We start from the raw sequence: 18,254 nt of genomic DNA on the forward strand, positions 1-18,254 counted from the left end.
TGGAGGGATAGTGGTCTCTCATTTGCTGTGAGAGTTTTGGCCAGCCATCTGTTGGTGATGACCTTCCTCTGGACTTCCCCAAACTGAGCAGCAGGTGAAGTGGACCAGATGGATTGCAAGACTCCCCTTGCAGCCAGCAGTGAAACCCCAGAGAATGTTTGTCTGTGTGAGCTACTCACAAGTAAGGTATGCAAGGCGGCTCCACCTCTGAGAGGGCAGCTCGGTATGCCCGGAAGGAGGAAGAACTGTCAATCAGAGTGCAATACTCAGCCAGACCCTGGCAGGAGACACAAAACATGAAGACATAGCATGAATTGTTTGAGAGACTGAACACATTTGGATGCTCCACAAATCCAGGTGGGTCGGAGGCAAAAGATTCACCTCTCTGTATTCTGCTATGGGACACAGAAGAATCTAGCACCTCAAGAACCTCATTCCTGGCAAACAGCAATAAAAACGAAAAAGCAAGTGGCTACTAGCTCTCATGGTTGTGGTGAAAAACTTAAGGGCACACACTTTACTACACGGTGTTTCCCATCAACAGCTGATGACTGGTGGCAGCCCGTCTTGTTACTGCAATCCACTGGAAAGAAACTCAAGAGCTTGTGCTAGATAAGGGATACCACCTTTTATGGAATATTGAGATTATACAGGAGAAATCACGCACATTCCAAAATATTGACAAGGAGGATTATCAGCACCACTCTTTTCAAATGGTGTGCACTCTTTCATTTCTTACATAGCGAGTGAAACTTTCTCTTCACAACTGTCTGCTCAAGCTTGGGATATTTGGAATTACACCTGACTGTAATATGCTGTGTTCTTCTCTTTCATGTATACTGAAATTGTGGTGATCCAAATGTTTAATGCTTGGTTTGTTGTTTTATAATGTGGATGGCAGGAACAGGGAAGTTGCTTAATTTGGTTTTTTTTATAATTATGGTTTTCTCCCTTCTTCCCCCACCTCACTCCTTCTTTCTCCCTTCTTTCTTTTTCCGTTTTGCTCTTCTCTTTTGCTATGCTCCTGTTGTCATTTTTTATGTACCGTCACTGTTGAAAATACTATAAGAAGCTATTTACCAAAAAAACAAACAAACCCAAAATGAGTTGACAACTGGCAGCAGAAGGCATTGAGTGGTTCCTTTGAAAAGCACTGCCTTTAAGGCAAGGTGTACATGTTAGCCAATGCAGTACCCTCCAGATGTGGTTGGGCTACAGCTTCTGTCATCCCTGGCTGGCTAGGCCTGATGGGGTGGTGGAGGAGTCTAACAACATCTGGAAGGTTTTGTTCATACAAAACATCTTCATCTGCTTCAAGGAGCAAAGACTGAAGTACCAGGGAAGAGCAAAGCGGGAGTGAGCTCCTCTGTGGTATGCAGAGTGTGGCTTCTGAATTTGGCTAGACAGCTGACTTTACCTTTTGCAATCCCACACAGAGAAATATTAGTAGAGTAAAAATAGCAAAGTTGCTTATTTTAGGAAGTGCATTAACTTGGACAGAAAAGACTGTAGTTTTATGCTAACTAACTAGTCAAGAGGAAACAAAGGCAGCCATGCTTGCTCTTTGTTCTTTCTAGCGCTGGACTTTTTAACTTTTGGAAACATAGGACGAAAACATTTTTGAAAAGATATATATTGAAAAACCGACCTCTGAGGTTTGTTTCTGCCACTCGAGCCTCCGGATGGGTGCTGAATCCAGGGCAGAGAGTATAGCCAAGTAGGAGTTGAAGTTGTTGAGCTTTCGTAAGTGCTGGAGCAAAACGGAAAAAAGAGGACGAAGGGTTGGAGGTGTTCCAAGGTGTTCTGGGGTGGGGGGAGAAGGTGGCAGTGTGGCATAGTAGTTAGAATGCTGGGCTTGGGCCTTGGAGAGACCAGGATTCAAATCCCCACTTGGGCAGGAAGCTCACTGGGTGGCCTTGGGGCAGTCACTCTGCTGCTTAGCCAACTGCAAGGTTATCCTCACAATGTTGTTGTGGGGATAAAATGGGGAGGGGGCAAACCACGCATGCTCCTTGGAGGAAAGGTGGGATATAAACACATGAAACAAAATGAAATGAATGGCCACTTGTCAGGGCAAAGGGTTGGGCTGTGGGCAGATGTAGAACTTCCTGGAATTTGGTAACACCTTAGTCCTGGAACTGTGGATCAGGTGAGTCTGCTTTGGAATTTGGACCTGCCAAAATTCACTAAGCATCTCCAGTCTGACCCACACAGGTGTATCCCTAGATCGGGCTTCAGCCTTAGGCTGTGACATCACTGAGGTTCAAATCTCCAAGTCCCTGGGCACTCACAATGATGTTTGTGGTGGTAATAGCAACCCTTTGCAGGACTTACCTTCATGATCTTTATAAACTTCAGGAGTAACCTCTCTCGGTCCTGGGCTTTCTCCTGCTGCATAATTATTGAGCGGACCCTGTGAGTTTGCAGATTGGGAGAGATGCAACAACGCAGCCATCAGGATTAAACAGTTCAAGCAGGTTTCTGATCCAGGAATCCCTGTTGAGCTGCTAAGCGCTGGCTGAAGCACCAGTAATGTTGGCTTCCTGATTCATCTTGGCTGGTAGTCCTGGAAGACCTGCCCCCTGCCTTGCAGGCCTTTTTCCACCTGGCCTGGGAGGGCAGCGTCCTGACTGTCTCCAGCTACAAAAGCTGAGGCTGTGGAACAGAATCTAGGGCTGGTGTGCCTTTTAGGGGGTTTGTTGGGGATGGGATTGTTGCTGGCGTTGCTGTTAATTTTTTGGCTCCTATGATTCTATGTGGAAATTGTTAAATTTGGTTGTTTTGTTTAATGTTTGTTTTTGGTGTTTTGTTTATTGTTTAAAATGATTGCTCTCTTGCACAAAAAGCTTTCCTCTCTCTTTCTCAATGACCAAGAAGCATGTGCACCTCCTACACACAGGAACTAATCTGCAGCACTCACTTTCAGAACAGCAGACAGTGGAACACATTTCTTGATGTTTGTGAGTCAGTGCGTTACATTTTTCCTAGCAGGGATCCCAATGTCAGCCTTGTCCTATTTCCCACCACCGCCCCAAAACCTGGCAGGATGAGGAAGGCTCTGTCACCCCCAGCAACCTTTCCTGAGGACTAGTAGATTGTGCTAACTCAAAAGGTGGGTTGGTTGGTGAGAGGGGAAAAGGCAATTTCTAAGGGAAGGGCTCAATATTATATGAAGAATCAAATGAAGAATAAGATATTCTTTTTCCTGTTCCCTTCTTTCTTTTTTCCCTTTTCCTGTAAGCTTTCTCTACCTTCCTGTCCCTTTCTTGTTCTTTCCTGGCCTGTGTTTTTATTTAGATTAGCTTTGATAAAAAGATATTTGATATTAATTTGTGTATTCATTTTTTCCAAATTTAAAAAAAAAATATTCAAAAAGAAAAGAAGTATTGTCTACACTGGCTGGCAGCCGCTCTCTTGGGTTTCAGAAGAGGGACTTTCCCATACCTGCAGATGCTGTCGACTGAACCTGGATTGTTTTGCATTTAAAGCAGACACTCTGTTGCTGAGCTGTGAACATCAGCCTGGGGCCCTCCAGCTGTTTTGAACTACAACTCTCATCAGCCCCAGGAAGCAGGGGCTGATGGGAGATGTATTCCAAGGCCTCTATAGGGCACCTAATTGGTGGCGGCTAGTCTACACTAATTGGCAGTGACCCTCCAGGACAGGATTTCAGATAGAACTCTTTCCCTATCTGAAGATGCTGGGGATCAAACATAAGATCATCTATGTGCAAAGTGCAGGCTCCACCGCCAAAGCTATGTTCTTTCCCTCAAATTAATGCAGGTGTGGGAAGATGCAAAGTGCTATGGTGGGAGGGCATGAACAAGCCAGATTTGATTTCATGGGGAGGAGGATGTTTTGCCTGGAGATCACATCTAGCATGGCTTGGTGTAGTGGTTAGAATGTTGGCCAGTCACTAGCCTACCTCACAGGACTGTTGTGAAGATAAAATATAGGAAAGGAGAGGAAGAACTGTGTAGGCAACCTTGCATTCAGAAAGGTGAACTGTAGTAAATAGATAAACAACACTTCATGGTGCTACTCTGAATAAAAACGAACCTCTTAGACCTCCAAAGCCTGCCTCTTGTCAAAAAATGTGAGCCACAAACCAGGGACTTCCTTTGTGCATTGCTCAGAACCGCAGCCCTTCCTGTGATCCCTCAAAATACACACACCCTCTTGTCATCAATGCAGCTTCCCCTCCCAAGAAAATATGCAACTCCGAAACCAGACAGGAAGTGAGATTTGTTGCTCTTTTGTCTTTCTTACCAGTAGGACATGTTATTAAAGTGCTCGGTGAATTGTGTCAAGTTAGGGCTTTTCTCTTCATTCTGCTCTTTTGCCCAAAGCAGAACTTCAGGGATCTGCAAAGGAAAAAAAAAAGGTGACAAAAGTGACAAAAGTTGATTGTCCCTTTTGCCACTGAAAACACAGATACGTCCAGGGAAGGGAGGGCTTCCCCTTGACACCGAGAGCTGCCTAAGCTGCACTGTCAAAATGTCAATGCGTGCAACTGCTTACTTCTCTTATAAATATTCAGGAATCTAGTAGGACAGTTCCAACTATACATAAAATGGTTTGGTCTTTTAAAGGTAAAAACAGGATCAGTTGAAGAATGGATAGATGAATGAAGAAAAATGAAATGCAAATCCAATTCATGGAGTCAATGGTTTTGATGACAGGTTATAGAAACTGCAACAATGAATGCTGTAAAGGGAACATTAGTACTGTATTTTACAGTAGATTGCATGTTATGTTAAGTGGAAGATTCTTAATTCTATATGTAGAATAGGACGTGTGCTTTAAAGAAATGGAATCTGAATCTGGAATACAGCTCAAGGCGAGAGGAAGGCTAATTTATATTAATACTTTAATCAATATTACTTTTGCAATAGTTTGGTATGGGTAATAATAAGAAAATATATTTAAAAAAGAAAACTCTCTCTCTCTCTCTCTCTCTCTCTCTCTCTCTCTCTCTCTCTGTGTGTGTGCGTGTATTAAAAAGTTGCATCCCGCCCTGGAAAAGTTGTTTGGGAGGGAGGCCAGCACACATCACATCCGCACCATATATTTAAAGCACATCTACCCCATGTTAACAGTCTTGTGATTCCCCAAAGCATTCTTGGAAACAGTAGCTTAGCCCTTTCAGAACTTTAAGTCCCAGCACCCTTAACAAACAACAATGCCCAGGATTCTTCGGGAGAAGCCATGTGTTTTAAATGTGAATGTGACCCCAGGAACCAGAAAACCGTGGAGTTAGCAGGCAGCCACCTATGAGTGGTGCTTTGGGCTAACATGAGCCTTTCACCTTTTCACAAAATGTATTTCTTGTGGGACAGTGGCTGTTCTCCCTCTAAGTATGGTTTAGGTGCTTCTTCTACAAGAATACAGGCCAGCTCTGACATGTTGTTTGTAATACCTCAATTTTATAAAAGAGCTCTGCATCCAGGAGGGTCAGTTGTTCTGCTATCTCATGGCTGTGGAAATCGTGGAGGGTCCCTGGTCTGGACAAGGAAAGAATGAAAAAGGTGATGCACAAGCTCTGAAGTGTCTTAGTTTGCCCTTCCTTTTTAAGCCTCCCCAAGTTTCTAGTCATTTTAGTTCCAGAGGGATGTTTGCACACGTGTGGTGACATCTCAGAAACTAGTAAGGTACGATAAATATATAGGTGCCGCCCCCAGCTTCCTGAACTTTTTTAGCAGGTTCCCACTCAATGGGACTGCTTTCCTGTTGACCTAAAAGTACTCCAGAGTAGTGAGGAAAAGAAATCATACACAATAATGTGGGCACCAAGAAGCACTTCAAGTGTGGTACAATTCACTCCAACGAACTGCAAGTATTGCATTCTACTCTGGCACTGAATACTTGCGAGAAATTATATATGATTAAAGCAATTTGAACCTTGCAAGTGCCAGACATTTTGCAAAAGATATTTGAGCAAACATACTTCACAAAGACTTTGGGATCCTTGGCTTGAGATTGGGTTTCCCCCTACTTTTGAGGGAAGACCAAAAACAGCACCATCTCACCTGGCTGCCACCCATCGAGCCGCAAGAGGTTTGATCGAGTTGGTGTATCGCAGCATTTTCTTCTGATCCACTTTGTCAAGGATGTTTTTGCGCAGGACTCTGGCAAGGCTGAGCTCCCCATTGCAGACCAAGCGGAACACAAGGTCCATGAGCAGCTTGAGGATCTCCTCCGTCAGCTCCACCAAACTGAGAAAGAAAATGTGTGAGAAACCTAGGGCAAGTCCCCTTCAGCCAGTATATATGTACATGTGCTGCACTCACCCACACCATTTATAACCAGTGCTTTTTACCCCAAAAAGCTGTCTAAAAAGACATGGCACGCGAGGGAAAGAGAGGAGGAAAAATACAAGCACAAGGTCCTGAATTTACAGCCAATATCAGAGGCTGACTTTTGGAATATATATATATATATATATATATATATATATATATATATATATATGCAGGTTTTGGTGTTTTCGGGTATCTTCCCGTGTAAGAGTTGGGGTGTCTAGGCGACGTTTCGACGAGGTCGCCTAGACACCCCAACTCTTACACGGGAAGATACCCGAAAACACCAAAACCTGCATTCCTGTACCCGTGAAAATCTACGAAAGCAAATATATATATATATATATATATATATATATATATATATATATATATATATATATATCTCAGAGGCTGACTTGCTTTCAATAAAGAGCAAAACTACTTCCCCTCACCCCCAACATCAGAGCCAGGAGCAGAGCTGGTGACAATCTCTAGGCCGGCTCCTGCTATGGTCATATTTAATGAAAACTCTTCATTCTGATGATGTGAGTTTTCGCTTATTTTTAAAAAGGCACGAAAACCAGCTGCTAGTCCTCATGATCGCAGCAGAAAAAGTTCTGTTTTCTGCATCTGTTAAGAAGCATGGTCTTATCATCTGCCCCAAAATCTGTGCTGTGAAGCAGCTAAATGGTGCAGGTCTAATAAATTCTCAATTGTCTTAATTGATGTTTAATGCTTTGAAAAATACATAAAGACCAGCAGTAGTGGTGATTGGGTTGTAGCAGTTTCTCATCAGCATGAACTGTAGGGACTTCTGTCCATTGCCCTGGGTAACCTTGCAAAGGGAGTAAGAATAAGTCTCCTCCATGTGGTGCAATGATTGGCATTTCAGATCCATGCAACTGTGATTAGAAAGTGAGAAAAAACTCGCTCACCACAGCTCATCCACAACTCGGACCAGGACGAAGAAGGTGTTCTTGCTTACTCGCTTCTTGAAGGTGTCTGGACAGTGGCAGAATTTCTCATATGTTGAAGGGCAAGTTAAAGGACTAACATGACATAGCTGAGTTGCAAGGACCAAACCAATGCAGAAGACCTTAAGGTACCTCTCATTTACAGTGAACCCTCCAGTTCTGAACCTGGGTGGGCAGCCTCAGGGAGAAGTACTAAACTCAAGTATCACCAACCTGTTGCCAGTCCAGATGACACAAGACTACAACTCCCATCACCCCTGGACATGCTGGCAGGGGATAATGGGAGCTGGAGTCTAGCAACATCTGGAGGGCCAAGGGATCTCAATTCCTGGGCTGCAGCAGGCTAAGAAGAAACAGTTGCATGTTATCTTCCTGGTTCCAGGATAACTCTGCCCACCTAGGAAGCCTGTTTGGTTCTCCCTGGCCCAGCTTGGCTGTAAATGCTCCTAGGTAAGGTCAGATCCAGTTTCTCCCAAAGAGCTCAAAGACCCCATTCTACTAAGACTCGTACCCAGAGCTCCTGGCTGACATGCCGGGATTCACGTGCACCCAAGCACACTGCAAAAATAATAGCCAGTTGCTAGTCGTCATAATTACAAAGGAAAAGTTCAGCAGTCTGTTGGCCATCCCTATTCCCAAAGCACAGTGCCGCTTCCAGCTGCCCAGAGTGGCTGGGGAAACTCAGTTAAATGGATAGGGTATAAATATTATTGTTATTATTATTACTATTCCAAAGCTTCTGCTTCTCATCCAGCTTGAAACCTATAAGGCAAAGCAGATATAACAGTACAGATCTAATAACCCACATCCCTGAGAGGTGTCACAGAAAGAAAGGAGATGCAGAAATAAAAGCGAACAGGGGCTTACACACACACACACACACACACACACACACACACACACACACACACACAGCTTCATTCCTGCCTTCTGCCTGAGAGGAGAATGCTGCTGCTCTCATTCCTGCCTGTGCAGATGGGAGCATAGATTTATAACTTCTGGCCACGAGGAAAGGATTTCCACCGACAGCTGGGAAGAGGGCAGTGCAGAGGCTGCTGCGTCACATTAATCAGCAGCAGCAGCAGGGGCCATTTCTTGGCAGCAGGTGGCAGTGATGAGCCAGGTGTGGCACCATGCCTCTGGAACACGCTGGCACACGACCGGCAAAGCCACAAGGCCTGTGCGCTCAAGTGGAGAACGTGGGTGGTTTAGAAAAATATATCGCCCTAGGACAAAGGCAGAAAGGATGGCATTCTGCAACACTAAGGGAAGGCATCACTCCTTTTGTGTGCAGGAGTGGAAGGGAAGGTGGGGAGAGGTGAATGAGAGCCACAAACACCCCTACCGTTGCAGAAAGATTGGGGGCAGGGAGCCATTTGCGGCCCAAGGGCCATATTTCCTAATGGGATACCTTGTGGGAGCCACACAGGAGGGCCAGTGGCAAGAATGGGCAGAGGAATGGATGTAAAATTTATCTTTGTACATTAGGCAAGTTCCTACACATGCACGTGCGCGCGTGCACACACACACACACACACACACACACACACACACACACACACACCACTCTACCCTCCAACCAGGCAAGCAAGAGGCACTATCAGAGTTCAAGGATGCATTCCAGCTTGACAAAAGAACTCAGATTCTGTTGCAAGGCCAGTAAGAGGTGTGTGGTGTGTGTGTCCTGAAGAGAAGAGTTGTGACCTGGAGATAGTTCCAAAGGTCAGACAAGAGAGGCCTGAAGGGCTTCATTTGGCCTCCAGAACTGAAGAAGATGGTTGTGGGAAGGAGACGGATTGGCAAGAACTGCCACCTACCCTGAAACCTTAAAGAGAAACGGTAGCCCTTATGAAAGATGATGATGGAAAGATCTGTCAATTCTGGTTACTCTCTGATTTTCGTTTTTAAGGTTCAGATCAACCCATTCCTGCATCTATTTACACATGTCTCCCCACCCCCCAAAAAAGTCTGTGTGAAAACAGCAAGCGACTTCCATGCACATTTCTCCTGATATATATGTAGCTCTGTATGCAGGTTTCCTGCTATGGTCCCACTAAGCACTTCTCCTTGAAGCAGGTGGTGGGGAGAGAATGGGTAAGAAGCCTGCACTTCACAGGCTTCTTTAGCCTTTTCTCTGCTTGCTCTTCTGCAGCTCACTTAAAGGAGAAGTTCCTGCCCAGCAGCTGACATCACCAGTGAAGACAGTAGGTGGGCTTTATTTGTGGGGAAATGGCATTGCAGGCAAAACTGGACCCCCTTGGTGCGCCAAGATTGGCCCAAGGGGTGGAGGTTTCCCACCCCCAATCCACCCCCCATTTTCTGTGCCCGCTTTTGGGTTGGGGAACTGCATCACAAAATTCAGAAAAGTGCAAATTTCAAAATATAGCTGTGTCTCAGCTTGTGAATGTGATGGATGCCTAAGGAGAGAAAACACGACAGCATCCAGGGAGTGGCCACAGTGCAATGGTCCCCCTTCCAGCTCAAATGGAAATCTAAATATTCCCTTTTTTTTGTCCAAAGACTCCTCTTCTTACAACCTGGTTCCTGGGGGCATCAGTTCTTTAGGATTTCAAGCAGGAGTCTTTTACCTGGAGATGTTGGTGATTGAGACCTTCTGCACGTAAAGCAGATACTCTGCCAATGCGCTACAGAAGGGCCACACTGACACTGTTCTAAACTGACTAGGGCTTCTGCCTCTTGGAAGGTAGACACACTGCACAATTTGGGCAGGGGAGAGAGGGGTGGGGAGATTTGCTGAGTGTTTGAAAGGATATCTGTATTGCAGTTTTTTGATGAGGTCTTCAGGTGTGATGAACGTGCGGTAAGTGGTCAAAAAGGCCTCACAGTACAGCACCAAATCTGTTGAGGACAAAAGAAGAAAGAGAAGAAAAGATAAGACACCTGTCAATCAACAGAACAGCTTTTACCCAATATGGTGCCCTCTCAATGTTTTGGACTGCAACGCTCATCCGTCCTAGCAAGCATGCCTAAGGGGAAGAATCAAATAGAAACACACGGTCTCTGTTTACCCAGATCATGGTTAGGGGGTCAGGAAGCCAGAGAGAGAATTGGAACACATGACTCTAAGGCACAACCCTAACACCCAAACCACAGTGTTGTTGTTGTTGTTGTTGTTGTTGCTGCTGCTGCTGCTGCTAATAACTGTATCTATTAAATTTCTTACCCACTCTTCATTCATCATGATGCTCCAATACAACTCTCAAAATCAATCAAGAAAAGAGATGTTGTAGCAAACAATATCACAGTAAAGAAGGGCAACTTCAGCGTGTTCAGTTGCATGGGAATCTAGTTACCATTCAGTGGGTTGTGTCTTACTCAGAGTAGACCCACAGAAATTGATAAGATGCTTAGGTACATTAACTTCAATGAGCCAATTCTTGAGTGGAACTAGCTGGGTAGAATGCAGTCAAATTTAATACGTGAGCAGTGCAGAGTCAACTTCGAAGCTCTTACTAAGCAAAAACAACAATCAGAACTGTACTGTAAATGGAAATGACTGACAATAGGCAAACAACAAGCCCACATACCCCAATGAAATCTACAGTGGCCCCACTTGCAGACGGGGAGCTAACACACTCCCTTCCGCAGATGCACACAACTATAACTGTTGCAGCGAATGTTATCTCTTGTCTGATTGCAGCTAAGCAGAATCCTCCTTTGTGTGTTGCCCCTGATTCAAAGCTCCTGCCTGCTCTGATCTGCAAAACGTGACAAGCTATGTGGGGAGTTTTCAGCAAGCCACTCTCACTTCTGTGATACCTTTCCTGTCGGTCTCTGTGGCGTGGACCAAGAGGATGTCGCCCGAACCGCCACGAACATCTGGTCCGTCGTCACCCTGTATGAGAAGCAAAACAAAAGGAGATTGTGCTTCAGGTGGCTCCCCAGGAACTAAGGAAACCTGCTTCACACCAGGTTAGACCATTGGTCCATTTTAAACATTGTCATCTGTGACAAGAAGCTGCCTTATACTGACTCAGTCCATCACCCAAGAACTCAGGACCAACTTCGATCAGATCTCTGGGGTTCAGGTAGGGGGTTTCTCTCAGCTAGGGCTGCCATACTTTGAAGAGCAAAAAAGAGGACGCCATGACGGCCATTCAACGCAATTAAATGTAATTTGTCTCAAATTTCACCCCTGAAAAAGAGGACGTGTCCTGGAAAAAGAGGACACATGGCAACCAAAGCCCTGCCTGAAGACACCAGGAATTGAACCTGGGGCCTTCTGTTTGCGAAGTGAGTTGAGCCCCTGCCTTTGCCTTCTGGGAGACCCTGGTGCCTGAACAGACTAGTAAGTCACACAGAAATTCCTCACGCTGCATGCTGAGTCTTGAGCTGGGGGGTGGGGAGATATCTGGGCTTGCTATCGCCCTGGAGGTGACCTCCAGCCCAAACTTGACTTTGTTTTGTCAGACTAAAGGGAGTGGGCAGACACCTGTGAACTCTTGAGGCTTGCGAGGAGAAGGAAAATCTGTGTGTGTGTGTCACTGGAGGTTACGTGGGGGCCAGTGTGAGTGGGCTTTGGTGTATCGTGAGCCAGATCCCACCACCACGAGGAACCATTGGATCAGATCTTTAAGGTGCACATCAAAAGGCTGAGTGAAACAGATTAACTCTAAAGGTGTTACTTGGAAAGCCCATGCAGACCCCACAGGGATGGAGCGATTACATTCCGACATTCTGAAGTTACTCATTCTGAAGTTACTCATCCTTGCATTAGAGCAGGTGTAGGGAGGACCTGTGACCCTACAGATGCTCACAAACTACAATCTGCATCATCCCTGGCCATTGGTCATGCTTGCTGGGGCTGTTGGGAACTGTAGTTCAGCAACAGCTGGAGAATCATAGCTTCCCCACACCTGAATTAGAGGAATGATTTTTTGAGCAGCGGGGGAAGATACCACACAGACCTGATTTTAAAGTGTTACATGTGCAAAAGACGTCAAAATGGCGCCTGGCTCTTCATAGAAAAGAACACCAGGAGGGCTGGCGGATGGCTACCAGCATCTATCAGAGAAATTATGTTCATGACACAATCCTTGAGCTATTTCTCTGGCAAGGCTCCTGGAATTCCACTTAAGATATGAGTAATGGCTTCTCCCTGCCTGCTGGCGGATCGTGGCTGGCCAGAGCACTTCTCCTGCCTCCTGCTCAAAAAACACATACAGCATGTGCCCACAAATGATCAATCGCTGCTCTCTTCCAGACAGGACCTCTTGACAGTCTGAGAGCTTCAAAGGCCCAGCCTCATTCCCTGGAGCCCCAGGAAAGCAAGTGAGCCAGGCTGCTTGGCAGAGGACCCACTGGGTCTTTCTTTCTTTCTTTCTTTCTTTCTTTCTTTCTTTCTTTCTTTCTTTCTTTCTTTCTTTCTTTCTTTCTTTCTTTACCCAAAGCAGCCATTTAGGGGAATAACTGGGAATCAAGGCTGCTTGTCAAGCAAGCATTGCTTGTGCGCTGGCATGCAGTTTGTGGCACCCCAAGAACTCCAGCTTTCATTTTAAAAGAAAGCAAAGTTTCTAGTTCAATGGTGGGGGTGGAGATAAGTTTCAAAGTGTGTGTTCATAGCACCCAATGCAGAACGCTTTTCTGCTTGACAATTGGCTGCCAAGGACCAATAAAATAAAAGAAAGTTTACACCAGTAGTGACGGCAGAAGCATGTTTTGGGGGGTTGGGCCTATGATGATGTTAACTCTTCACTACCCAGGCCATGAATAAATTTTTTCCAGGTCAATACAAGTTTCTTCAAAGTTTCCAAACTTGCAGCAGCCCTAAGGTCTAGTAACTTGTTTTACAAGTCCCATCCAGCAGTAAGGTTCTATGTGAAACGAAAGGACACTCAGCTGTGCTGCTTGCTAACACGAAAATATTAGATCAAGGGTTCAGCTCTGACATTTGGTTTAGCATTCAATCCAATTTGATTCGGGCCTGAATATGATAGCATAAAAGCCATGCTGCTGCTGGACTAACCTCTTGCTTCAATGTCAACCTGGCCATGATTTCATTGTGGTCAGTCAAGGACAGTTCATCTACTTCCTCCTCCAGTTGGGAAGACTCTGAAGATTCTGCTGACTTCTGTTGCCTGGGTGCGGAACAAGAGATGGTTATTTCCAAGTTCCTAGCCCACAGTGTAGCTGGTGTTTCAAAGAAATGTTAACATAAGCAAGAGGTAGGTTTCTGACCAAAGAAGGTCACAATCAACATATTGATTATGGGTGGAGATAAGGCAAAGCTAACAAGTGATGGAGATGAACGAGAAAAGTGTGTTGGGGGGGGGGGAGAAGGTTCTAGTCTTCATGGTGTTATGAGGGGGAAGCCTGCCTTATGATGACAAGCTGACTGATACAGACTCAAAGGAGCCATGGTGGAAATGTCAAGCTTCTATACTCAAGAACATGGGACTTAAATCTAGCCCCCCGCCTTCCATTTCCCAGCCCTTGGTTTTGAAGTTTGGCCAAGCTGCTCTGCTGAGCCTGCCAGCCCCAGGATAAAAGTTTTTTGACACCCCTACATCCCTTCCAGCAAATAATAATAATAATAATAATAATAATAATAATAATAATAATAATAATAATTCTTCCAACTAAGATTCCATCTCCAGTTTTGGATGGCAGATTTCAAATATATGAAGGCATGAGTTGCATCTTGAGAAAACATAGCCAGCTGGTAATAATACTTATTCTTTTGCAAAACTGCATTGTAAATTTCTTGTGGACTTTTTCCTGAGGGAGAAGATGCATAAATCCAGCAAACTGATTACCCTAAACATATAAACAGAGGCAACAGGAGCCCCACCTTTCACTCTCATCTTGGTTCTCCTTCCCTTGGGTGCTGCTCAGAGAAGCAGATTCCTTGGCATGACAGTCTTTTATTGCTGGGGATTCCTGCCAAAGAAACAAGCTTTGCGTTATTAACACAGGACCTCTCACCAGGGGTGCCAACTCAATGTGCAGTGTCTAATTAACCCACCTGTACAAATTAAACACACCAACAGAATACGCACAACTCAGTTAGAACGGGGGTTGTATCCAACGAAGGCCCCATCTGCACTATACATTTAAAGTATTACCAAATCACTTTAAACAGTCACAGCTTCCCTCAAAGAATCCTGGGAAGTGTAGTTTGTAAAGTGTGTTGAGAGTTGCTAGGCAACCATATTGCCCTTACAGAGTTACCAATCCCAGAGTGGTTTATCTGTCAATGCCTCTTTCCAGGGAACTCTGAGAATTGAAGCTGTGTTAGGGAAATAGTGGTCTCCTAACAACTAAATAAATGACACTTTATCCTAAGCAAATGACACTTTCCACGATTTTTGGGCTGGGGAGGAGCCATGACTGGTTAAGTGGTGTGATACTGCTTTAAATGTATGAGGTGAATGTAGCTTGAGAGGGCCCACTAAAATCATTAGCTAGGATGAAGTTTAGCCCATTGATGTCAATGGGTCTACCCTCAAGTATAACATAACTGGGGAAATCAGCTCCCCGGTCACCTAACAGGGGTTGGGAGTCTGTATCCCTGCAGAGATTCTCATGACCCTCCGTCAGCATTGCCCATGTTCAGGGATGATGGGAACTGCCATTCATATTTCAGCAAGATTTGGATGGCTAGAGGTTCTCTGTTCTTGACTCACACGCTGTTATTGTTTCCTTTGAGTCACTGTGACATGAAATCAAATGCCAGTCACCATTGGCAAGTTTTAAAATCATTGCCGACTGAGTGCCAACCCATTGGCTTTGGGCAAATATTCAACAAAGTCTGTAACAGCCATGTGTGAGCAACATCAGTGTACCTTTTAAAATTGCATCATGGAGTGGGTGGGTGGGTGTTATCTGACAGCAATGAGCAGAGTGAAGAGCTGTTGTTTCCCAGCCCAGCAGAAATCAGGGTCATGCATAAACAAATCCCTCATTTGGAGGAAGTTGAAAAAGTCTCACCACTCCCGCCCTCCCCCCGCCACTTGGGAGTGCCAAGTTCCAGGCTTAATAAGCTTCCATCTCAGGGCGATGGGCCAGAACTAAGTAGCAGGAATGGGAAGATTACTTCCTACTTGGCTTGATGAGATCCTTGGCTATTATCTCGGTACTGAAAAGTCCATTAGGACATGACTGAGCCACCAGGCACAGCCTCATCCTCTCTCCTCACTTGCACCCATGAGGCTCTGCCACTGACCAGAGGTCCCCTCTCAATCAGTGGACCTGGACTACAGCTGCAGGCCACCTCTAAGCAGGAAAGCACAGGAGGAAGTAGAAAGTACAAGTCTCTGCTGCCATCAAAGGGTTACACTTTATTTCAAGTGCTGGATTAGACTCCCACAACTAGAAACACAGAGATGAGCAGTGGGAAAAGTGCAGCTCCTGATATCTCCTCTTCCATGCTTTTCATCTAAAAGAATAGCCCTCCCTGAAGTTCCTCCTTTGCAGCTGGTTGCCCAAACATGGCAAGGAGTGGTCCTTAGGGTGACCGAGGCTCTGCCCTCCCCCCCCCACCTCAGCCAGGCCGCACCTGCCTTCCTTAGTGTCCGCCATCTTCTATGACCGTATCACAAACCACAAGTGTGAATCACTTTAGTGAACGGTAAGGAAGAGGAAGTTCGGACACAAAATGGAGAAGGGCATTGGCCAATCGCAGTGGGAAGGGGGTGGAGGAAGAGCTCCAAACAGCCAACCATGCCCTTGCTGGAGTACTCCATTCCGCCCCCCTATTATTATTTAATAATATTTGACCGCTGAGAATGCGTAGGTCTTCTCTCTTTCTGTACTCCTGAACAGAGTCCCCCCAACACCCGCCACCAAATTTTTCTATACTTCTGTAAAGCTTCAAAGTCCCCCTCCCCACCCTGCCTTCCATTTGGGCATGGATAGTGACAGCTTGTTTATGCAGACGCATGCGAGCACACCCACCCCCCACTGAGAGTTCACTTTTAGTATCCAGATAATGATGTAACAACTAAGCAACTGGACTCTTTTCTGATCAAATTATTTCACGGCCCCAGAATGTCATCACAATGCTTAAACCAGGATGGGGGGGAGGGTAGTTTGGGATCTACTGGTATATCTCTGGTTGATTTCAAGCAGATCAGAAAGGATTGTTTAGCAAAGGCAACGACAAAATGCCGTCGTCATCCCCCCATCCACCTTTATATTATATTGCTGAAATGTAGAAAGCTTACAGGTGGAACAGGGGAATATAACCATAAGCTAGTTTGGGTGTGTGGGTGTGTGCAGAAGGGACTGTGGCCTCAGTTCAGTACTGGTATTCAAAACCAATTCCTAGACTCAGGATCTTTCAACTGTAAATGTCTGTTGCCTATGTTTGGATCTTGGGAGTTCCTAGTAAAACAGAAAAAACACCTGGGTTTAAAATGAGTGAGCTGTCCCTCCTCTATGGCTCTGAAGCTTGAGACCTTTTTCATTTGCCTCCATTGCAGAGGATGTCACTTAGTTAAACTGTGTTAAAATACAGTTTTGGATTGATTATTTGGTTTTCCAAAGAGGTGGCCCCATTTAGCTGATTCATTCAACACCCAACTTGGGCATATCTCTGTTGAGCACAGAACAGCAGGTACAAAGCATCTTCCTTTCATATCCATGTATGAATGCAATGTTTCATCAAATATAAATAGAAGCCAATTATCATAGTGTTTTACAGCGGGGGGGGGGGGGAGGGGGAAGGCACCGCAAAAGCACATGGTAAGTGGCATGGGGGGGGGAGGGGAGAGAACACAAAGCCTGTTTGAAAAAACGCTTCCCAAATCCCTAAGAGCCATGCGCAACACCAGCAAATAGCACTGAGCAGCCCACACACCAACAGACAGGCCTACATGGGAGTAACCCAGGGCACCACATGGCTGGAGAAAGGCTTTGCGAGAAGCGCCAATCCCCTCTCCGACAGCAGCCCAGCCAGCATGCAGGCCCCACCAGACATATTGGCAAAAAGGTCTCCCCCAACCGCAGTTTTACTTACTCCTTCAGAGTGAGGGAGTTCCCCGTTGCTCTGACTGGAGGAATACAGATTGACGTATTCACCCTCCCCTGCCTCCTCACTGGCGTTTTCACTCTACAGGAGACAGGATGGAAGAAAGTGGGTGACTGGCTTGGTGGGCGGGTGAGCTTTGTGGGCTGAGCACAGTCCATTCAGCAATGTGAGCAGTCTGGGCTCACAGGGCTGAGACCCTCCCCCCAAAAAAACTTAAAGGTGGCAGGCGGAGAGAATTTATGGCATTCATTCAGTTTCAGGGTCTTTCCAACGGAGCAATTTCCAACCTCTTAAAAGCTGCCCCCCCCAATATATATATATTTCAGGATGCATTAATGAGTGTGCAATCAAGGCGTGAGGAGCATTGCAGCTGGAAAATGGGTCTCTTGAAAACCAAGTGACTAATCTGTGCGGAGGGCTGACACAAGCAGATGCCAGCTTTAGATGGCAGAGATGAATGTTCCTTCTGAATTATATTTGGAGGGAGACTTCACACTGTCACCTGGAAAGGTTCACTTTTAGAATGTGTAAGTGCAAGACTCTCCCCGCATTCAGGGAAGTGTCCCCCCCATTGCCATCACAGTGTTCCTACATGCATTACTGGTCTTGGTCCTTATGACTTTGGGGAAGATGCCCAGGGTTCCAATCAGCAGGCTGAGCAGGACGTCGCCCCTCAAAAAAAGCACCGGTGTTAGATTACTCTAGCCTGCAGCAAGTGACCTAATGCGCAATACTGCCATCTAAAGAGGTGAGCTTCCCTAAGACCATTCTAAAATTACCTAACTGCGGCACTGATTGGGATGTACTGCTTCACTGGAAGGAGGCAAACAGAAGAACAACTCATACAGAAGTGAGATGAGTGGGTCTTTTATGGGTAGGTGCTCTGGACCCACAGAGCCTCTCATGACATGCAGATTGGGAATGACTCCTTTCGTGCCTTAGAATATTCTATGCATCCTACCCCCTACATCAAGGTAAACGGTTTTAGCGATTAGTCTCTTGGTTTCC

The 18,254-nt window shown here is 45.7% G+C and overlaps 1 protein-coding gene across 8 annotated transcripts in view; it reads right to left on the reverse strand.

Annotated features, from left to right (window-relative positions):
- The window catches only part of RAPGEF1 (Rap guanine nucleotide exchange factor 1), a 107,696-nt gene that overhangs the window by 2,386 nt on the left and 87,056 nt on the right, over positions 1-18,254 (reverse strand). For 4 of the 8 annotated variants that reach the window (XM_081179181.1, XM_081179180.1, XM_081179182.1 and 1 more), the window contains 12 exons: positions 17,235-17,327; positions 14,067-14,155; positions 13,242-13,353; positions 11,036-11,111; positions 10,026-10,114; positions 7,217-7,305; positions 6,030-6,215; positions 5,420-5,504; positions 4,270-4,364; positions 2,335-2,413; positions 1,649-1,750; positions 180-277 (listed from right to left, as the gene is read on the reverse strand). In XM_081179181.1, coding sequence (XP_081035307.1) covers positions 180-277; positions 1,649-1,750; positions 2,335-2,413; positions 4,270-4,364; positions 5,420-5,504; positions 6,030-6,215; positions 7,217-7,305; positions 10,026-10,114; positions 11,036-11,111; positions 13,242-13,353; positions 14,067-14,155; positions 17,235-17,327 — 1,193 coding nt within the window. The remainder of the gene's footprint in view (positions 1-179; positions 278-1,648; positions 1,751-2,334; positions 2,414-4,269; positions 4,365-5,419; positions 5,505-6,029; positions 6,216-7,216; positions 7,306-10,025; positions 10,115-11,035; positions 11,112-13,241; positions 13,354-14,066; positions 14,156-17,234; positions 17,328-18,254) is intronic. The other 4 variants (XM_081179183.1, XM_081179184.1, XM_081179186.1 and 1 more) reach the window with 2 other exon arrangements.

This window comes from Podarcis bocagei, assembly GCF_964188305.1.
Source record: "Podarcis bocagei genome assembly, chromosome: Z".
Taxonomy (NCBI): domain Eukaryota; kingdom Metazoa; phylum Chordata; class Lepidosauria; order Squamata; family Lacertidae; genus Podarcis; species Podarcis bocagei.